Raw genomic sequence first — 25562 nt, 5'->3', positions numbered from 1 at the left:
AACCTAAATTATAGAGCTCATATTAAATGAAGAAACTGTCCAACCAGTCATGTTAGAGGGCATTAATTGTTTGAGAAAAATCAAGCTCTTCTGCTGGAAAAAATGATAAGCAGAGTTGGGAAACAAAATTATACTTTGAAAAAACAAATTCAAGAAATGTTTCTAAATAATTATAGGCTGTGGTTTAAAAATAAAACAAAGCTTTTTTTATTAGTCTAATTTTTGTTATTTTTTAAGGTTAATTTCACTCATTTAATTATTAGTGATTTTTAATTCTATTAAAATATAGTTTTCATTTGTGTCTATTTCTATTCCTTCAAAGGAATTTTATTTGAAACAGCTGAGACAAAGTTGATACAACATATTTGAGATCTCCATTAAGTCTCCTGAGCTTTCGAGGAGCAACTTCTGAGCAATAACAATTTTCCTTCGGACGTTTACACCACACACTGTACATAAGTGCAGTTTACAGCTCTTCATAAACACTTGAATCTGGTCATTTAGTATGTGTGTGTGTGTGTGTATGTGTGTGTGTGTGTGTGTGTTGGGGTTAAAGCAGGTCTTCACAGTCTGCTGAGTTTGTGGCTACAGGAAGTATGTGAGTGAAAGCAGAGATGGCAGCAGTGCACACTAACAAGGGCTCTTTTTCATGCGTTGCTGCTGAGGGGTTTTCTTTACAAGACGGTGGTCCTGAGAGGTGAGTGTAAGTGATCCTGATTCATATATGAGTGCTCTCGGGGCCACGTTGTTGGGGGAACGTGGCCTGATCACATCCGTGAGAGTCGAGCACATACAACCACAAGGGCGACTTTTATGGACGCTGTTATTGGTCATAGAAAGTCAGGTCAGATGCCGCTGATATCAGCACATCACCTAAACTTGTGTGTCACAGGTCTGTTCTGATCGGGTCACAGAGAGCAGGGGAAGTGCAACTATATAGTAAAACTCAACTATATAGTTGTGTATAGTCAATCGGGATAGAATAGACTATCCCTCCGGAAATTAGCAATCTTGCAATCACAAGAATTAATGCAATCACTCTCTGTATTATTTACAGTAGCTTGCAATTCATTATATTTTCCCTATAAAGGCTGTGTACTTACCGTCTTTCATGAGGGCATGGACTACAATCCCATGAACCATTTCGAATGATGTCATTGAATAAAAAAACTATGGGAATATATAAACTATTGATTTTAGGTTGTTGATTATAAGTATAGAAACAATATATTATTTTACATTTATTGCAGAATATTCCGATATGTACAAATATATAAGTAGTTTAAGGGTGAAGAGAGACTCGATTATGTCATTCACAGTGCATCATGGGTAATGTAGTTGTTTACCATGAATTCTGCTATCAAACAAGATTTTTAAACGATGCAGTTGAAATAACGCAGGAGGACGACTTCAGCGGAAGCATATACCATCGATAAACAACCTCGTAGCTCACGGTAGATCTGTCTTTACAGATGTGTACGTTATTGTTGAAAATCAATTCGTCTATGGGATAAATGAATGGGATTTTTAACTTCCGTTACCAGCCTGTTGCGCTCTATTGCATTTACTCTCAAAATCTTTGTCTAAACTTTCGCGGGACCACAGACTCTTCACGTGCTCTTCCTAAGGAAACAGCTCATTTTAAGGTAATTGCAGTTGATCATTCTGGACAGCAATGAGATTACACTGAGATCAAATTGAGACTTTCTCTGGAGAAACATCTGAAAAGCAGCAGACTTTAGATGTTCTCCTCTAGAGTTTCAGAAGAGATCTCAACAACGTCTCGAACTGTGCAGAGATTTGCTCAAGATACCAAAGTCTGCAAAAGTCAGAGATCTCAAGATTCCTTCAAGAGCAAATGATCTGAGCTGTGCTATCCACATTCATTTTAAAGCTCTGTACTTTTACTGGAAGTCAATAACTGACTCATTTGTGTCATACAAGTTAATACTTAATACATATCTGAGAACTCAATGAAGTCTCCTGAGCAGTAACAAGAGTAGTAATATGTTCTTCTGGGTTTATATGACTAGCACATCATGGGTTTATAAGTTCTGTGGTTCTAGAAGGTTGAAAAGCGATCAAGTCTCCACACTTTTTCAACTCATCTCAAGCTCCTTTAGTCAGAAACCACAAATTTAAACATTTGTGGCTACTGGAATCTGGACTGTGGTTGTTCAGTTCATTGTTTACATTTCACTCATTTTTCCACACATAATTAAATTAAGAAGTTGGTGGATTTTTAGTACATAGTGTTTTCAAAAAATATCGAAGGAGTTTCTCAAGCTGCAACCTTTTAAATCAGACGTTATATAATAATTTTCCCTGGGTCAGTCAGATAAATCTAGTGTTTAAAATCTCTTGTTTTGACTTCCATATAAGAAATGACCTGACATTTGAAGCAGCACTAAACTGCCTCATGTGGCCCTGAATGGCTGTAAAAGTGCAGTGTGTGCTGCGCTGCTGGTGACCTGCTGCACTTTATGAGGCGGCTGTTTGGTGCTGCTGGGATTTATCGCTGTATGAATGACTGTGAAACTGTTTACGAGCGCAGTCTATGAAGAAACACAGTCTGGAATCACTCGTAGCGCTGACAGCACTGAAGAGAAACTGAGACGTCAGCACAGAGATGCAGCTCAACAACTTTTCAAAGGGAAAAAATCCAAACACAGGAATTACATCTGTGATGAGAAAAGATAGTGACACTGCTAAAAAATCAAACAAAAACAAGACGAATACATCCCCAATACATTTTATTATTGAGCTTATGATGGTGTGGTGAGAACAGCATGACAATATTCAGATTTATGGCATGTGTTTAATGATAATACGTTTTATTATACTTATATTTGTTGTTACATTATACTATCATATGGATATTTTAGATCACGTAACCCAACCGCATTTCGAAACCTAACCATTTATAAACAAACAGGCAACTGTTGTCATAGTGTTTGAGAACACCTAACCCCGCCCTTACACCTAAACCAAACCAATAATATAACCAATCTACATTATAAAAAAAACCCACTACATTTATTCCAAACAACTCTGGCTTCAATACAAAAAGCATTGAAAATAAAGCTTTAAAATCCTCCGAAATTATTTGAATACGGCATCAGTGACATTTAAAATACGGATCAAGAAGGACGTTTTGATGGCGCAGATAAAGAGTCCCTAATTGGATGTGTGGTAATGAGAGTGTGTTGATTTAGACATTTTATAGGGTGAATAATTAACAAGTTTTTACTGAATTTAAAAACAAACCATAAATATGAGCTTGGCATTTGTGCTTGTAAAACCTCTGGAACACTGACCCCATAGACTTACATTGTAATGAACTAGTCTAAACATATGTAGTTAAGTATGTATAGAGATTAAGTGAAATTAATTTTTGGAAATGGACATTATGCCACAAATGCTGTTGACTGAACTGAATGTGCATTGAATTCAGACGTGTAAAGTTGAGTCTGTATGTATAGATTGTGTGTTTAAGATATCTCGATCGAAACGGTTGATAGTTTGGGCTGCAGTGGGACTTTATGCAGGTAATGTAAATGTGTTTTCGATTGCTCACTGGTCAGTTACATCATTTACTGCACAACTGGACACAGATACACCCAAAACACATGCCTTTTACTGTAGAAGTTCAGCAGCAGCAGGATGTTGAAGCAGTCACAGCGATACATGTAAAGAAGTGAGCTGAAGTGACCTGTGAACTCTGACCTCACATGACCCAGAGCTGTGACTCCTGCACCTGGAACATGGTTTTATGTCTTTGCCCTGAGCGAACCTTTAAATCTGGAGTCCTGTGAAAGAGACGAGAGCATCACGTATCCATGAGTGATGAATTATGCCATCACCATTGTGTCCTTGAGCAAAGCACTTAACTCCAGGTTGCTCCAGGGGGGTTGTCCCTGTAATAAGTGCACTGTAAGTCGCTTTGGATAAAAGCGTCTGCCAAATGCATAAATGTAAATGTAAACCATGATATGCATTGTGAAAAAACAGAATAACACTATGGTAATACAGATCATAATTTTATGGATATCTTGGTATTACAATGCAAATACTATAGTGCAGCAGTGGTGTTGCAATATAGTAACTACGCTTTTATAATAGTAATATTGTGGTAACACTTTAAAATAAGTTAAAATTAGTTAACAACATTAGTTAACATGAACTAACAATGAACAATATTTTACAGCATTTAATAATCTTGGTTAATGTTAATTTCAACATATACCAACACATGTATGTATATGTTAACATTAATTAACTATAACATTAACAAAGATTAATAAATACTGTAAAAAATAGTTAGTTAGTGTTACCTAATGCATTAACTAATGTTATAGTAATATTGTAGTAACTATGAAAAGTTAGTTAAGTAACCATGTTTTTTGGGAGAAACCAGAGTTTTAATACAATATACTGTATCCATTTAGTAACCATTACTATAGATAAACCATGATTAATCTTGTGGTTACTATAGTTTTACTATAGTTTTTCCTCTATTAGTACTATGGTTTTATTATGAACATCAAGGTGAAAATATGGTTGTTTTAGTTAAACCATGGTAAATTCATTGTGAGGCAATGCAAAACTATTATATACTGTTTTCTTTTGTGCAGTGCATTATGGGTGTACGGAGTGCATTGGGAGTCAGTGATTTACACATGAGTAAAGACTCATACACACACAGACTTCATTAGCGTGTCGAGTATGGAATGAGTCCATCACTGCCATTAGCACGATTATACTGACGATGCAGATCTGACTCCGAGATTAAAACAGGCTGTTGACACGCGAGATGCCGCACACACACACGAGCATCAATACAACCGTTTATTTTTATATTGAACCGTTTCTGCTCTCATCTCTTTCCGCGGCTCTCCGTCGTGCTGAAATTATTCTTTCAAGTGTGGAGCTGCATGTTTCTCCGTGCTTTGGTTGGCAGCATGAGAGATGTGCTATTGTGTGCCAGAGATATACAACACCACGAGAACTCGAAAAACAGTCTGCCACCACAAACTCACGGGCACTGGGTTTATTTAAACACACACACGCACCTGCGTCAGGCAGAAGCTTCGAGTGTGCTGCCGATCCGTGTTATGATGTACATGAGCGTTTCAGTCATTAACATGAATCTTCCTGCTGTTCGTTTGAACTGTTCATGTCGTAACTCAAAGTAAGTGTGTGTTTTATTCACACTCGATGGTCTTTAATCACATAAAACATTTCTTCATCACGTCCTTTCCTGATGGGAAACAGAAATATTTTGTTGTTGCTGTAATTATAGCACATTAAAAGTGAATAGTTAACCCAAAAAATGTAAAACTCTTTCCATTTGTTTACTCACCCTCATTTTATTCCAACCCGTATGACTTATTCTTCAGTGGAACACAAAGGAGATATTTAGCAGAATGTTCACACAGCTCTGTTCTATAAAATGAACACAAACGGTGACCAGAGACCGTCAAGCTCCAAAAATGACATAAGAGTTCCATAAAAGTTTCATATGACTTTGTATGTACTATATTCCAAGCCTTCTGAAGTCATATGATAAGTCTGTTTAAGGAACAGACCCAAATGTAATTTAATCTACTTTCACAGTGCTTTATTTGGTCCTTTTCATGCTTACTATGAACCAGGGGTGGGACCAAGTCTTTGCATTCAAGTCACAAGTCCTTAACTTTAAGCGTCAAGTCTTAAACAAGTCATTAGTGCTCTTTGCCCAAATTAGTGTCAGAGTGTTAATTACTATAGTAACCCTCTGCAGTATTAGCATGTTTTAAAACAATGTGTGGACTTTTCCATAGGCAAAGTTTTCTACTTAATGTTATATTAACCATCTGGAATGATTTCGCCGTGACACCATCTGACCAGCTTTAAATACGGGACAAATCGTGTCCCATATTGATTCGATACGGGTTGCATCATTTCATCTTTAAATACAGGACGATCTCGTATTTTCACTACCTTCGTTGGTCCATGGTGCATCTTTTAGCTGGTTTCAGTATTGAGGCATGCAAAATACTTCACGCCTGTAGTTGAAGTGCACTGCGCTCTGTGGAACGAAGTAGCTCGCTAGTTAAACCAGCTAACACGATAAGTTAAATGCTACTGAACCATAGCTGACATATAACAGTTAACGATCTCAACTTACCTCTGTCTGTTTTCAGATGCCTCACAATATTGGACGTTGTTGATGAAGCGTCTGTCATTTTTGAATCACAAGTTCTACATGTTGCAGTCCTTTTGTTGCCCTCGATAGTGTATTCTTTATTTCCAAATGAAATTACCTTTGGGACTATTTTGGCTGTGTCATCCTTGAATGTTTAAAACTTGGTCCTACTCTCCTGGAAGTTGATTGGTTGGTTCTCTGATTGGTTGAATGTGTAGCGTGGAAATACAGATTTGAAAAACAAATAGTTTATTGGGGAAATGAATCGCACATTTTTAAATCTACAACTCTGATCTTTGGTTTTAGAAGTTACAAAGTCTTTCCAGTCAGAGAGCTCGAGTCCAAGTCAAGTCCAAGTCATGTGACTGGAGTCCACAACCCTGCTATGAACTATTGTTGTTTGGAAAAGAGCTGCTTGAAAATTCTGCACAAACTGTCCTTTTCTGTCCCTTGGAAAAAACAACAGCATACAGGTTTGGAACATGATGAGGTAATGACGGAATTTTTCATATTCAGCAGAACTGTTCCATTGGGTGTCAGTCGTGTAGTTTCAGTTGCTCATGTAAAGTCTGTGTGCTCTTTGTGGAGCGTTTGTTGCTGTTAAACCTGATCCATCTCAGTAGAAGCGTTTCAAATCTCCCCGTATCACACGCTGCCATCCCAAGACTTTAAATTCCCTCTTTTGTGTGTGACGTGAACTTTCCATTCACACAGACTGTAAAATCACAGTCTGTTATCGGTATTTCTCTCCTGTCTGTCTGTGTACAGATGTTGTCTGTAGATTAGCAGACAGACAGGTGCTGCATACTTGTCTTTCACCTTTACTGATAAACTTCCTCGAGTGTTTTGGCAGGGAGATTCTGCTGAATGCTTCTCTAAAGTGCACGCTGTTCCCAGTTCTGCCTGTGGAATAATCCTCTTTCACTTTAATTCAGGCATTGCGCAGGTTTTCATTGGTGTGAGGTGAACAGATCTTTGGTTAGTGAGACGCTATCTGTGAATCTGCCCACATCTGCTGCAAAAACACATGTAGTGTGTATTCAGACAGGGACAAGGAGCGTCTAAAGATCGGCAGGATTTCTCCTTTATTCGGACATATTTTGGAGTCACTAAATATTTTTTTACGAGGAACTTTTTCTTGATGCCAACACACACACACAGTACAGTCCAACCGAACTAAGTGTAAAATAAAGATAGTGTTTAATTATATACATTAAACGTGCCATACGCAGTAATAAAGTTTGCTGCAATCACTGGTTAAAGATTTGAGTCTCAAACTCACACTGCAGCAGAGCTCGAGTCCCGTCAGCGTTTTGTAAGCAAACAGACAGCCCGTCATTTTTCAACTAACCGCCGTCGAGTGCCGCTCACTCAGGATGGATTTGTCTGCTTTCAAGCTCTTAGAATTAAATGATGTTAACTGCCATTAAATGTTCCTCTGTGGATACTCGACTTGCATACGCTTCAACAACAACACAATGGCATTGTAAAAACATGTGCTGGTGTTGTTTTAGTCCATGCGTTTAGCTCATTCCCACTTATCATGGATTTCAGCTCGTCCCGAGTGTGTTTTCAGTTGTGCTCCACAATAATGAGAGTTTGAATTCCACATGACTTATGAAATTTCCTTCAGTAAATGCATCATGACTTCAGATTTGGACGGAGGTGTAAAGAGTATTAATGAGTGCTAAAATAACACTGGGGAGATTTTATTTGGCTCTTTCATTGGCGCTGGTTCTTTGTTGGACTTCAGACAGGGTTTACATCCAACACTATGTCTAATAAGATGAAAAAATACACAAGATTCCAACAACAACAAACCTTTCATTTCATCTTAATAAAATCACCTTTAAAGATCCAGGGTGTGACGTTGGACGCTCTTTGTATCGGACATATTTCAGAGTGGGAGTAAAATTCAATGTACATACTTGTTTCCATTGCAGTTATTATTTATTTTATTTTTTAAGTGCTCAAATGGGTTGAAAAATTGACAGAGTGAGCTCTCAATTCAGACTTTGTCCCGATACATTCTCTACACAAATACGTAAACGGACACACGTCTCCAGACTAATATTTGAGAGCAGTTTCACCGAGTTCTACAGATGTCAGCACCTGTGGGCATCTGAGGGCTATAAAATTAAAAATTAAAAGACAGAAACTAATACAAATACATATCCATATATTGGATAAGCCGGTAAAAACACTAGTAAAGGTGTTTACATGCAACGCAAAATCGTGGTAATGGTCAAAAATGTACTTGTGTCGGTCGGTTTATTCTTACAGTATTTATGACCTTACACCGATAAATGAAAGCCGTTTAATGCTTTTACATGTCCACATATGTTGTCAGCTCATGCACAGTCGGTGTAAAAATGTGCATGTAAACGCACTCATTAACATCCTTTAAAATATAACATAATTATATAGGGATAAAATGATTTCTGTAAGAAAAAATATGGCATTTTTGTTGTGAAAAACAGTAGCCTGAACACATTTAAAAACTGTAAATACAAAATATAAAATTTGGGCCACCTCCACACTAATCCAAAGTTTTCCAAACAATGCGTTTATGGAGAGTTTTGATTTTCGGTGCCGTTCCCGTGCGGATGAAAGATGTAAATGTAGCAAAACAAAAACTTGTAAAGTTTATGATGTTTCCAGGAGTGTTGATTATTCATGTTTTTGAGACGTTACAGACATTACATCATAAATTATCATAATTAATTCTGATTCAAAGTAATGTCCAGCATCATCCAATCACTGTCAATCATGTTAAAATAAAATGATACATTATAAATTCTGAATCTATGTACTGATTATCATTGTCACATGTCTGTCAAACATGTTGAGTGATCCAAACATCATCTGCAGCCTGAAACTGAACTTTTGATCAGATTTTAGGAGTGAATGCACTTAACTGCATAGAGAGCTATAGGATGCTCCCTTGCTCCCTATTTAGTGAATGACTTAACCTCCAGTGTGCTGTCTGTCTGCACTGGTCTCAGAACAGTTTGAAATGCACCTTATTTTCATCCTAACTCCATATAAAGCCTCTGAAAGACACATTTTACAGCTTAAGAATGCATGTATTTATTCTCAATGTGATGCAGAGTAAATATAAGATATTTTAACTGAACCTGAACATACAGTCCACACATGTGGTCATTGTGTTTATCAGCGTGCCGTTTAATGATAAATTGCAAAACATTTTAAAATGGCATATCAGATGAAACTAGACTCTAATCTTTGGACTCAAACTGGTTTTTAAATGTAAAAACTTAATGAGGTTAACCCATCTGTTGAACACAACCTCTCTTTTCATCTTGTTTCATCTACACTAACACCAAACAGAACAGCCCGGAAACTGGGAGTTGTGGTAGATGACCGGGCTAATTTCACCGCACACGTCTCATCAACCGCCCGGTCTTGCAGATTCGCGCTTTACAACATCAGGAAAATCAGACCTTTCCTGTCTGTATGTGCTGCACAGCTCCTGGTCCAAGCTCTGTTCATTTCAAGACTGGACTACTGCAATGCTCTGTTGGCTGACCTTCCAGCTATCACAATTAAACCACTGCAGATGATCCAGAATGCAGCAGCATGTCTGGTCTTCAATCAGCCAAAAAGTGCTCATGTCACCCCACTCTTAATTTCCCCGCCCGTATCAAATTCAAGGCTTTGACTCTGGCTTTCAGGACAGCCAATGGAACCGCACCCTCTTACTTCAATTCACTTCTTCATGTCTATGCTCCAACTCGCTCTCTGCGGTCAATGAACGAGAGGCTCAAAGGGGCTCAAAGTCTATTTTATGATCGTTTACTTTCTCTGCTCCTCTGTGCTGGAATGAACTTCCAACCTCAACATGATCTGCTGATACCATCTCAACATTCAAGAACCAGCTGAAAACACATCTGTTCCTCAAGCACTTAACCAACCCACACTAATTGCACTTACTACTGCACTCAACCTGCACTTAATGTACAAAAAATCCATGTCTTTCTTCTGTGCTAGCATCTTTAATGCTCCAGCCACTGTGAGAACTTGGCAGTCTTATACTGCAGATGTTGTTAAACTTTGTATGACAAATTGATTGCTATGTGTCTCATTTGTAAGTCACTTTGGATAATAGCGTCTGCTAAATGACTAAATGTAAAGTTTTTATCACGTTGTTTTGTCACATGACTCTGAAAAGTTTAACCCTTTACTGACAGCACAGAGTCTCCATAACTGAGATCAGTCAGTTTAAATTAAATTAAATGATTCTTCGCGTATAACGAAGCCAAAATACAACGTCCATGCATCTGGACGTGGGGTCACATGAGGTTAATATGATGTTAAACTACCAAGATGTGGGATTATCATATAGGTTTGCATAGAGTATTTTGTGCTGCATTTCAATGTGTTCGGCAATCCGCACCGCACTTTTCACTGGTTCTCGCAGCGCTGTTTATAATGCAACTGTGCGTTTGAAATGTGCTTACAAAGCATACACATCTGTTTGTGAACCTCTGAAGTGAAGTGTTTCTGGCCTAAGCTCCTACAATGATAAACACATGAAAAAGTAAAGGAGCATTTTGTCTACTCCACCATCCCTCAGATCAATTTACTTTCATGTTAAATTCACTCAGTGTTTGAAATACTCGTTAAACGATTATTTGACTCTGTCGGCACCCAGACATATTTTACTACGACATCGTTTGTCAGGCTGCGCTCCAGCAATTAGTGTCTCCTCAGTAGACAGCAGGCCGTCATTTTGACCTACTGGTTAGTTTCCTCTGGCTACAATATCCCATTAGTCCTGCTATTGTTGATGAGGGTGGCTTCCTCACGCCATTAACCCTGATCCCGGGTCAGTTAAAGGTTAGCGCAGGAGCCAGTCTGTCCAGCCGGTTAAATATCAAAGCCTGACCTCTCAGGAATGAGCAAGTCTATACATTTTCATCATAATTACCACATTTACTCAATGTTGCTGCAGTTTTACCTCAGGCGCAGGGTTTTCTTGACTGGTGCCATCAGGTAGACAACTAATAATAATAAGTAGAGTTATATTATGCATTGAGCATAGGAGAATATGATCAGAATCAGAATGAGCTTTATTGTCAAGTATGCTCACACATACAAAAAATGTGACCAATAATCCTCTCAGCAGTCCGAACTGTCCTTTGTAGTCTTCTGATGTCCGATTTCATAGCTGAACCAAACCAGACAGTTATTGAAGTGCAGAGGACAGACTCAGTGACTGCTGAGTAGAACTGTATCAGCAGCGCCTGTGGCAGGTTGAACTTCCTCAGCTGGTGAAGGAAGAACAACCTCTGCTGGGCCTTTTTCACAATGGAGTCAATGTGGGTCTCCCACTTCAGGTTCTGTGAGATGGTAGTGCCCAGGAACCTGAATGACTCCACTGCTGCCACAGTGCTGTTTAGAATGGTGTGGGGGTTCAGTGTTGGGGTGTTCCTCCTAAAGTCCACTATCATTTCCACCGTTTTGAGCGTGTTCAGCTCAAGGTAGTTTTGACTGCACCAGACAGCTGTTTAACCTCCCTTCTGTATGCAGACTCATCGTCATCTCGGATGAGGCCGATGACAGTGGTGTCAATCTATAATCATACTGTCTCTGCTATAGATCATATCCGCTCTTAAAACGGTTCTTCTGCTCGAGTTTAATAACAGATGATGTGAAAACCCTTCACCGTCCATTGACAAAAATAAATAACAGCTGTGGTTTAGTAAATCTATAGTCTGCTCATAAGCAGACGGATAAATATACGACAAATGACACATGATACGAGAATTAACTGGAAACTTCCTCTTTGGTCAGAAACACTGATGTGTTTGTGGGTGAATAAAGCAAATCACTGCCACAAACTCTCGTTACAAAGTCTGTCTGTAACAAAGGATATATTCAACATCTTAAAGAAAAATACGAACAGGAAGTGAGACTGCATCCCTGTCCATCATCATGGCTGTATAGTGAGTAGTTAGATCTATCATTTTGAATAAATGTGCTCCAAAGTCTGAAAATCACATAAAAACACATTCTCTGCAATTATATGAACCTTTTGAGGGTTTTACCTAAAATATAGTGCTTTTCTGACCATTTAGAATAACATGCACTAAAGAATTGTCCACAATAAAACCAGAAACGTGTTAAAAATTCAAAGAGCCCATTTGATTTTAGATTAACTTTAAAGGGACAGTTCACTCAAAAATGAAAATTCTCTCATCATTTACTCACCCTCATGCCATCCCATATGTGTATGACTTTCTTTCTTCTGCAGAATACAAATTAAGATATTTAGAAGAATATTTCAGATCTGTAGGTCCATACAATGCAAGTGAATGGTGATCAGACTTTGAAGCTCCAAAAAGCACATAAATGGAGCATAAAAGAATCCATACAACTCCAGTGGTTTAATCCATGTCTTTTTAAAGACATACATAAACTAGTCGACTAGTAATGGACTAGTCACTTTCTGTATCTCTGTCACTGTCCATTTCTTTTACTGTGTGATTTTAACAGCAGTTCATATTGTGTTAACAGGCGCTCTTTGTTCACACACACACACACACACACACACACACACACACACACACACATACACTTACACACACACATGTTGGTGCAGCTATCATTATGAGGACTCTACATAGACATAATGATTTTTATACTGTACAAACTATAGATTCTATCCCCTAACCCTAACCCTAACCCTAAACACACACACACACACACACACACACACACACACACACACACACACATACACTTACACACACACATGTTGGTGCAGCTATCATTATGAGGACTCTCCATAGACATAATGATTTTTATACTGTATGAACTATAGATTCTATCCCCTAACCCTAACCCTACCCCTAAACACACTCTCACACACACACACACACACATGTTGGTGCAGCTATCATTATGAGGACTCTCCATAGACATAATGATTTTTATACTGTACAAACTATAGATTCTATCCCCTAACCCTAACCCTACCCCTAAACCTAACCCTCACACACACACTCACACACACACACACACACACACACACACACACACACACACACACACACACACACACACACACACACACTCACACACACACACACACACACACACACACACACACACACACACACACTCACACACACACACACACACACACACACACACACACACACACACGTGCCGCTGCTGCAGTTGTTTATTTTTGCCGCATGTCTCTCACAGCTCCAGCTCTGCATCTCATATATAAATATTATGCGCGTGGAAAAGAAAATCAATTTAAGATGTGCCATTTGTTATAATAATCGAAGTGGAAGCTGTGGGACACAGGACGCTTTCTGGATGTGGGTCTGTGGAACGCCACTACCTGAGTGCATGAATACACGCAGTATAACACGTCGAGTTGACGGGCCCTCAAGAAAACAACTGCATGTGCTAAAAGCCCCAGCTCAGGAAGTTTTGAATAAAAGCTTTTAGCAGCTCGTATCTCAGCAATCTATGTGAGCGAGCGGTTCTGAGTGCTCCATGTGAGACGTGCAGAGTGTTTTCTGTGGATTAGCTTTGGCATGAGCTTAACAGTTCACTCACAGATCAATACGGTTGTTCACAGCGCTTCTGTGTCGCACACTCAGTGGATTTTTCTAGTTCCTGAAAACAGTAAAACAGTAAATAAACATTTTGACTCCTGAAGTGACAGTGAATTGCTTGTTGTTTAATAATTGTGCATCACTTTGGATAAAAGAACTGCTGAATGAATGCAGATAAATGTTATGTATGACAACAGGAGTCTCTGAACCCCCAGATAAATACACTGAACAAAAATATAAATGCAGCACGCATAGATTAGGCCCTAATCTATGGATTTCACACGACTGGGAGTACAGATATGCATCTGTTGGTCACAGATACCTTAAAAAAAAAAAGGTAGAAGTGTGGATCAGAAAACCAGTCAGTATCTGGTGTGGCCACCATTTGCCTCATGCAGCGCGACACATCTTCCTCTCATAGTGTTGATCACTCCTCTTCAATGGCTGTGCGAAGTTACTGGATATTGGCAGGAACTGGAACACGCTGTCATACACGTCGATCCAGAGCATCCCAAACATGCTCAATGGGTGACTTGTCTGGTGAGTATGCAGGCCATGGAACAACTGGGACATTTTCAGCTTCCTGGAATTGTGTACAGATCCTTGCGACATGGGGCCGTGCATTATCATGCTGAAACATGAGGTGATGGCGGCAGATGAATGGCATGACAATGGGCCTCAAGGATCTAGTCACGGTATCTTTGTGCATTCAAATTGCCATCGATAAAATGCAATTGTGTTCATTGTCTGTAGCTTATGCCTGCCCATACCATAACCCTACAGCCACCATGGGGCACTCTGTTCACAACGTTGACATCAGCAAACTGTTCGCTCACACGACGCCATACATGCTGTCTGCCATCTGCCCGGTACAGTTAACCCATCCATGAAGAGCACACTTCTCCAGCGTGCCAGTGGCCATCGGAGGTGAGCATTTGCCCACTGAAGTCGGTTACGACGCCGAACTGCAGTCAGGTCAAGACCCTGGGGAGCACGACGAGCATGCAGATGAGCTTCCATGAGACGGTTTCTGACAGTTTGTGCAGAAATTCTTCGGTTGTGCAAACCCACAGTTTCATCAGCTGTCCGAGTGGCTGGTCTCAGACGATCCCGCAGGTGAAGAAGTCGGATGTGGAGGTCCTGGGCTGGCGTGGTTACACGTGGTCTGCGGTTGTGAGGCCGGTTTGACGTACTGGCAAATTCTATAAAACGACGTTGGAGGTGGCTTATGGTAGAGAAATGAACATTAAATTCTCTGGCAACAGGTCTGGTGGGCATTCCTGCAGTCGGCATGCCAACTGCACGCTCCCTCAAAACCTGAGACATCTGTGGCATTGTGTTGTGTGACAAAACTGCACATTTTGTAGTGGCCTTTTATTGGTCCCAGCACAAGGTGCACCTGTGTAATGATCACGCTGTTTAATCCGCTTCTTGATATGCCACACCTGTCAGGTGGATGGATTATCTTGGCAAAGGAGAAATGCTCACTAACAGGGATGTAAACAAATTTGTGCACAAAATTTGAGAGAAATAAGCTTTTTGTGCGTATGGAAAATTTCTGGGATCTTTTATTTCAGCTCATGAAACATGGGACCAACACTTTACATGTTGCGTTTATATTTTTGTTCAGTGTACTTAGGTCACACTTTATATTAGGTGACATTAACTAATAATGTACTAACATTAAATACATACAAGACTATGTATTTACTGTGTAACTACATGTTGTTCTGCAAAAATCCCACATTTACTGCTACTGAGGTTAGGGTTAGGGTTAGGGGTTAGAGTTAGGTTTTGGGGTAAAGTGAACAGTGTAACTACAAATGTAATTAAATGCAAGTACTTTAAAAGTAATTACAATGCAACAACATGTATGTTCATAATAAGTACATTGTATCAAATGGTTAAGTACATAGTAGTGAAGGCCACCTAATATAAAGTAGGTCCAAATCAATATATAATTAATAAGATCATTAATGATCATTTCATAAGAAAGAAGTCAAATGCAGTTGATGTCAGCTGACTTACAGAAAAACTGAAGACTCGACTCGTGTTTCCATGAATATTTACTGATGCATTAACTCTGATTTAACTGATATCTGTGATATCCCTCCTGCAGGCTGTGTTTGTGTTGGGAAACACTCAAAATAACACAGTATAAAGTTTATTGTGTCTTCAGAAATGCTTCACTTTCACTTGAGATGGCAGTAGATCAGTCAGTGAATGACTTTCACACAGATTATTGGCCTGATTTTAAGAGCGTTAAGTGTAGCGCTATGCCATAAGTCATACACGGAAAGTCAGTGGGCATGGCCATGAAGTTTAGGTATTTTCATGCAAGCATGCGCTAAGTCTTGGTGAAAGTGGGTTTACTGAAATTTCACGTGTAAATTGCTAATGGGCGTGACCAAGTGCAATTTAATTCTGAGGTTTTCTCCAGTTATTCCACCGTCTGCATCCTATTATATAGTTATATAGTTATATAGTCCATTTCCTCAAGCGCCCATGATATAAACAAAGACAGCACAATCATAAGAAGTTGGTCGTGTAAATGGACTGTATGCAATGAATTAAAAGAATAGAAATACGGACTTATGTTCTTTTGTGCATTAACTGTGTCCTTGCTGAATGTCAGGCATATTTCTATGACAGTGACACGCTACATTAATATGCATGGAAAATGTGATTCATGTCAGAATTTGGATTTATGCTCCATTAAATTACAGAGAATGTAAGTATTATTAATCATTTTCATCTATTGACACATAAATCATGGATAGTATTAACAGTGATTATATCGGCACACTTCTTCTACCGGTCCATTTTGAGAAATGTAATTCATTTATTGTGTGTTGTGTGTGTGTGTGTGAGTGTGTGTATAGTGTGTGAGTGTGTGAGTGAGTGTGTGTGTGTGTGTGTGTGTGTGTGTGTGTGTATATATGTGTGTGTGTGTGTGTGTGTGTGTAAGTGTGTGAGTGTGTATGGTGTGTGTTTGTGTGAGTGAGTGTGTGTGTGTGTGTGTGTATATGTGTTGACTGACACAGTAAAGAGACTCAGAAATTAATGTTTGTGTTTCAGGTCATTTTCTGGGAAACAACACCGTGATTGACGTGTTGCGCAGAGAAGGATACGAGATCGAACACACACCTGCTGGACAACAGCTGCACAGGTAATACAACAACACACACACAACCTGCTTCCTTTTGGTTAAATCGGAATATCTGTTTTATCTGTGAAGTCCTGCAGCGTTTGTGGTCCAGACATGAATGATCCCTCAAATCATGTGTGTTGTTGAGGAGAGATGTGCTGTTACTTGCTAACAGATCACCTGAACAAAACCCCATAGACTTACATTGAAGGAGGGACTAACCTTAACCCAGAACACCCTAGCAAATATTTAAGAGTTGTCAGTAGTGTCTAACAACACCCTTGAACTGTAGTAAAATCACATTTACACACAACCTTGTGTGTTTATTGCTTTATTAAACACTTGGTTAACTGCATTATTACTTCCATCATCAGTATATTTCATCACTTAGACTGGTATCATGTCACACATGGCACTGCCGTTCCCTTTCAACCTAAAGCTTGCATTCTATTTATTTTTATTTATATTATCTTTCTCCGTTTCAACGAAACCAAGTAAGTGCAATCTTGTGTGTAATTTCATTGAACAGACTCAAAACAGATGTTCGTTCTGCTCGAGTTCTGCTGAAAAGTCTCTCATCAGAAAATAACTGAATTTTTTTTCTGATAGTTATCTTCTATTGTTTTTGTCCCTCTTCAAAGACGGTGTGTATTCACGGTTTATTATTAGACATGCATTATGTGAGTGAACGGCCGAACATTTACTGCCAGAAAAACACTGTAATTTACTAATCACGTAATTGCACCATTTGAAGCAGCGATGGCAATTTTGCAAAAATAAAATTCCTGTCAGAGTTGTTGTACGGAGATGTGGAACTTGAGCTCTGCTTTAACATGACAATATCTGCTCTGGATGCTGTCCATATATGAATCTGGTGTACACAAACACACATAGACACACTCACACACACACAGACAGACACACACACACACACACACACACACACACACACACACACACACTCACAGACAGACACACACACACACTCACACACACACACACTCACAGACAGACACACACACACACAGACAGACACACACACACACACTCACACACACACACACAGACACACACACACACTCACACACACACACACTCACAGACAGACACACACACACACAGACAGACACACACACACTCACACACACACAGACAGACACACACACACACACACACACACACACACACACTCACAGACAGACACACACACACACTCACACACACACACACTCACAGACAGACACACACACACACAGACAGACACACACACACACACTCACACACACACAGACAGACACACACACACACAGACACACACACACTCACAGACAGACACACACACACACAGACACACACACACTCACAGACAGACACACACACACACACTCACACTCACACAGACAAACACACACACACACACAGACACGCACACACACACACACACACACTCACAGACAGACACACACACACACAGACACACACACACACACACACTCACAGACAGACACACACACACACAGACACAAACACACTCACAGACAGACACACACACACACACACACACACACACACACAGACAGACACACACACACACAGACACACACACACACACACACTCACAGACAGACACACACACACACACTCACACACACACACACTCACACACACACACAGACACACACACACACACACACACTCACAGACAGACACACACACACACACACACACAGACAGACACACACACACACACACACAGACACACACACACACACAGACACACAGACACACACTGACACACACAGACACTCACACACACACAGACAAACACACACACACACACACAGAGACACACACACTCACAGACAGACACACACACACACAGACACACACACACACACAGACACACAGACACACACTGACACACACAGACACTCACACACACACAGACAAACACACACACACACACACAGAGACACACACACTCACAGACAGACACACACACACACACAGACACACACACACACTCACAGACAGACACACACACACACAGAGAGACACACACACACTCACAGACAGACACACACACACAGACACTCACACACACAGACACACACACACACACACAGACACACACACACACTCACAGACAGACACACACACACACACTCACACACACACAGACACACACACACACACACACACTCACAGACAGACACACACACACACACACAGACAGACACACACACACACACACACACACAGACACACACACACACACACAGACACACAGACACACACTGACACACACAGACACTCACACACACACAGACAAACACACACACACACACACACAGACACACACACTCACAGACAGACACACACACACACAGACACACACACACACTCACAGACAGACACACACACACACACAGAGACACACACACACTCACAGACAGACACACACACACAGACACTCACACACACAGACACACACACACACACACAGACACACACACACACACTCACAGACAGACACACACACACACACACACACACTCACAGACACACACACACACACACACACTCACACACACTCACAGACAGACACACACAGACACACACACACACAGACACACACACACACACATACAGACACACACACACACTCACAGACAGACACACACACACACACACACACACTCACAGACAGACACACACACACACACACACTCACACACACTCACAGACAGACACACACAGACACACACACACACACATACAGACACACACACACAGACACTCACACACAAGACACACACACACACAGACACACACACACACTCACACACACACAGACACACACACACACTCACAGACAGACATACACACACACAGACACACAGACACACACACACACACACACAGACACACACACTCACAGACAGACACACACACACACACAGACACACACACACACACACACTCACAGACAGACACACACACACAGACACACCCACACACACACACACACAGACGCACACACTATAAAAAGCTCTAATGGAGTATTTGATTAATAGGATTGTGTAAGATGTGTTTTGAGTGAGTGGAAAAAGCCGTGTCAGTTTTAAAATTCAAGTAGCAAAACAGTCAATTTAATTTCCAAAAGCACCACCGGATTGGCTCCGCCTCTGGAATTCTCATTTGTCAATAGATGTGCATGTTAGAGATGTTATAGGTGAAATATTGATGGGTGGAATTGATGGGCACGTCACTTTTATACGGAGGACAGGGAGGGAATTTACTTTCTGAAATAGTTTTGGGTTGTCGCAATAGCTTTATCAAACCTTTACATAAATTAACCATGGTTTTACTACAGTAATTATTGTTCAACTATGTTATTTGTTGTAAAACCATAGCCACAGGGGGTCTGGGTATCTCAGCGAGTATTGACGCTGACTATCACCCCTGGAGTCGCGAGTTCGAATCCAGGGTGTGCTGAGTGACTCCAGCCAGGTCTCCTAAGCAACCAAATTGGCCCAGTTGCTAGGGAGGTTAGAGTCACATGGGGTAACGTCCTCGTGGTCGTTATAATGTGGTTCTCGCTCTCGGCGGGGCGCGTGGTGAGTTGTGCATGGATGCCGTGGAGAATAGCGTGAAGCCTCCACACGCACTAGGTCTCCACGGTAACGTGCTCAACAAGTCACGTGATAAGATGCACGGATTGACAGTCTCAGACGCGGAGTCAACTGAGATTCGTCCTCCGCCAAAATAAAATCCCATAGCCACAACATTTTCCATGCTTTTACTACAGTATAGTTTAGAGGTTGACCCATAGTGAATTTTGCCGGTACCGATAACTAAGGTGGTGGAAAAGGCAGATGACCGATTAATTGGCTGATCAATTTTTTTAATCGATTTATAGAATGTCAAAAAAAATAAAAATGTCTTTACTATGGCGGGCAAAAACAAAGAGTCCAAAATAAACAATATCCCAGATTTTTGCTCAACCAAAATTTCTATAATAACCAAAAATGAAGATTTGGTAAATAACGCAGGACTTTTAAGTATAAACAAGCACAAAACACACCAGGGACTCTTATTTTGAAATGACGAAATTATGAAACTATTGCCAACTATCGACAGATTTTAGCAGATAACTGATAGTTCCAAAAAGCAACTATCGGTACCGATTAATTGGTAAAACCGATATATCGGTCCACCACTAGCATAGTTAACCCCGATATGTGTAGTAAAACCATAGTAATACAGGAAAACCAAAATAAATAAATAATTCTTCCCAAACACATAGTTACTACAGTTTTACTATAGTAACACCATAGTTAATTTGTGGTTCAAAATGTGTTTAAAACTGTCATTAAAAATGAAAATTAACCACTGTAGTCAAACATGACTGTTGGTAAAAACCATAGTACAAGTACCACAAATTTACCCTGGTGTTACTATAGTAAAACTAACTATATTTTTTGGTAGAATGATGATGATTTTTATAACCATAATTTTGGTTTTCTTGTATTATTACAACAGTTTTACCACAAATATTATGGTTAACATATGATAATTGTTGTAAAACTATGATTATTTTTCATAAGGGATGGATAAAGCTATTGCGAGGGAACCCAAAATAATTCTGAGGAAACAAACTATTTTCAGTAAATAAATTCCCTCACTGTCCTCTCAGGGGCTGTGTATGTTTGCAACTTTGCGTTTCTCATCTACGTCCATTGAAATCAATACATTCAACACGTAAACTCTGGTGTGTAGATGCTCTTATGTTTATACATCCACATACATCCAGATTAAACAACCTGACTGACTGATTCCAGTGTGATGTCAGTACAGGGCGAGCGGTTACCCGTCTCACTGAATGACAGGGCCTCCTGGTGGGCTGCGTGGAGCGCACATGCGGCCTGAAAACGCTGCAGCTCATAATCAGTTGCAGAGGGTTCGACAGTCTCACACTCGCGGTCAGAATGGAGCCATTGTGTGAAGAGCTCAAAGGTTTCACCGGTTGTGTTTTTAAAAGTTCTAGTTAAATGGAATCAACCGCATTTGTGACATGCTGTCAGTTACCACAGAAAATCATCCCTCTGTAATAATAATAATTAATAATCTTATTTATATAGCACCTTTTAGTGATTCAGCACAAAGTGCTTTACAAAACATAAAATCAAACACACACAGTAAAAACACAACACATTCACATCCACAATAGGGATGAAAATCGTAAGGAATGCAACAGTTGCGATTCCTCGAAATGATTCCGTTAATGATTCTTTTAGTACTTTTAAAGGAAGAAATGCTTGGAAAATAAATGCAATAATTATGGGATTTACTGCACTCAGCAGTCTGTCACGAAATGAGTTTAACAGAACAGATTCTTGCAAATGCTGTGTTTACACTTCAAATTGCATTCATTCATTCATTTTAATAAAATACAACAAGTCACAACAAAACTGAACATGTAAATATAAATATGAATATGTGTAAAGATACACATTAACATTTATTCATTTGGCAGATGCTTTTATCCAGAGTGACTTACAAAAGAGGAATAATACAATATAAGTGATTCATCTTAAGGAGAGAGCAGTATGAAAAGTGCTGCATTACAAAGTTTCACTAGCATCAGAATAATAGTATCATATCAAACCCTGAATTCTAGCTTCATTTAAGTCTGATACGGCTAAAGTCATTCATTCAGTAAGAAGTGCTGTATGTTTCACTCTGTAGAACAAAGCAAGAAAACCACATTCACGTGCCATTTGAAATAATCGAGTTATTCTCTGCTGTTGACGTCAAACCGTGAAGAGGATGTGCAGAGACACGTGTGTGCAGTGGATAAGCCGGTGAGAACACTAGTAAAGGTGTTTACATGCGGGATTATGGGTGAAATCTACCCGTGTTGATCAGTTTATTCTTACAGTATTTATGACATTACACCAATAAAAGGAAAGCAGTTTAATGCGTTTACATGACCATACACGTTGTCGGCTTATTATGCATAAACGCCGTAAAAACGTGCATGTAAACGCGCTCACTGTCAGAGTATTTTTGCACGTGACCCATCCACATCGGCGGAAGAATGCATGTTTGATAACCATTAACGGAACCGAAGGTCATGAATATCACACAAAAAATGGAACTGGTATGAAAGGAACCGGCTCTTGGTTTCCAACCCTGTGTCTTAATCACAATAACAGTAATGCACTTGTCTGTAGGGCAAAACATTACACCAGAATAACATTAATATACACACAGTTTCAAAAATATAACCACCATCATACTAACTCTATGTAAAGTGTTGTGATGTAATGATCAATAAAACTGTTTATATGCAGCAACTCCACACAGGATTTACACGAGTAGCACATCGCCAGACGTCCCACCAGCTTTAACAAAAATACAAGTGCAATATTTCTGCTACACTTGCCCCATAGACTTCCATTGAAAGTGCATTATGAATTTAGTTTTTCCAAAATGAAGGTCAGTTTGAAATGATTTTCTGTGGTAATTGATCAGATATTAGAGGTGCTGAACTGCTGCAGTGATATTGAATCTGGAATATTCCTGTTTTCAAAGAGTTTGTAGACGTGTGTGTTGCATCTCTTGGGTGGTTATCAGTTATAATCCTCATGATTGCTGGCATTGTGCTTTTATCTGTCAGCTCTCAGACTTCACGTTCAGTTAAACCTGTCCATCACACACACACACACACACACACACACACACACACACAATCCTACTTTTATCAAGCCATCGCTGAAAATATGTAGGAGAGAAATGTGTTCCATTCCCTCTCACCTCCACACACACACGCACACAAACACACAATCACACACACACACACACACCATGTTTTTATATCATTGTGGGGACTCTCCATAGACTTCCATGCATTTTATGGATTTTATACAGATCTAACGATAATTTCTATCCCCTAAACCTAACCCTACCCCTAAACCTAAACCTCACAGAATCCTTTTTGTATTTTTACATTTTCAAAAAAACATCGTTTAGTATGTTTAATAAGCCATTTCCCTCATGGGGACTGCTGGCTGGGCCCCACAATGTAGGTGATCTCAGGTTTTACAATCTTTGTGGGGACATTTGGTGCCCACAATGTAATATAAACATGTACACACACACACACTCACACTCACAAAATCACAGTCACACACACTCACACGCACAAAATCACACACACACACACACACACACACACACACACACACACACACACACACACTCACAAAATCACAAACATACATACACACACACACACACACACCACACACTCACTCACACAAAATCACACACACACACACACACACACACACACACACACACACACACACACACACACACACACACTCACACTCACAAAATCACAGTCACACACACTCACACGCACAAAATCACACACACACACACACACACACACACACACACACACACACACACACACTCACAAAATCACAAACATACATACACACACACACACACACACCACACACTCACTCACACAAAATCACACACACACACACACACACACACACACACACACACACTCACTCACTCACTCACACATCACACTCACAAAATCACAGTCACACACTCACACACACAAAATCACACTCACACACACACACACAAAATCACACACACACACAAAATCACACACACACACACAAAAAAACCACACACACATCACACACTCACTCACACAAAATCACACATCACACACTCACTCACACAAAATCACACACACACACTCACACACAAAAGCACAATCACACACACGCACAAAAAACCACACACACATCACACACTCACTCACACACACAAAATCACAGTCACACACACAAAATCACACACACACTCACACACACAAAAGCACAGTCACACACACACACACACACAAAAACCACACACACATCACACACTCACTCACACAAAATCACACACACACACACACACACTCACACATCACACACTCACTCACACATCACACTCACACACACAAAATCACAGTCACACACACACACAAAATCACACACTCACACTCACACACACAAAATCACACACACACTCACTCACACAAAATCACACACACATCACACACTCACACACACAAAAGCACAGTCACACACACTCACACACACACACACACACTCACACAAAATCACACATCACACACTCACTCACACACACACAAAATCACAGTCACACACACAAAATCACACACACACACTCACACACACTCTCACTCACATTCACTCACACACATCACACACTCACTCACTCACACAAAATCACACACACATCACACACACACACTCACTCACACACACGAAAGCACAGTCACACACACTCACACACACTCACTCACACAAAACCACACACACACACTCACTCACACAAAATCACACACACACACTCACACACACTCTCACTCACACTCACTCACATCACACACTCACTCACTCACACAAAATCACACACACACATCACACACACACACTCACTCACACACACGAAAGCACAGTCACACACACTCACACACACTCACTCACACAAAATCACACACACACATCACACTCACACTCAC

The 25562-nt window shown here is 40.2% G+C and overlaps 1 protein-coding gene across 1 annotated transcript in view; it reads left to right on the top strand.

The window, feature by feature from the left end:
• Positions 1-25562, top strand: part of LOC127423435 (metalloprotease TIKI1-like) — an 82723-nt gene that overhangs the window by 46309 nt on the left and 10852 nt on the right. Inside the window, exon 5 of the mRNA XM_051667731.1 lies at positions 16864-16954. Within this exon, the coding sequence (XP_051523691.1) occupies positions 16864-16954 (91 nt within the window). The remainder of the gene's footprint in view (positions 1-16863; positions 16955-25562) is intronic.

This window comes from Myxocyprinus asiaticus, chromosome 3 (genome assembly GCF_019703515.2).
Source record: "Myxocyprinus asiaticus isolate MX2 ecotype Aquarium Trade chromosome 3, UBuf_Myxa_2, whole genome shotgun sequence".
Classification (NCBI taxonomy): Eukaryota; Metazoa; Chordata; class Actinopteri; order Cypriniformes; family Catostomidae; genus Myxocyprinus; species Myxocyprinus asiaticus.
This window is presented reverse-complemented; position numbering and strand designations above follow the sequence as displayed.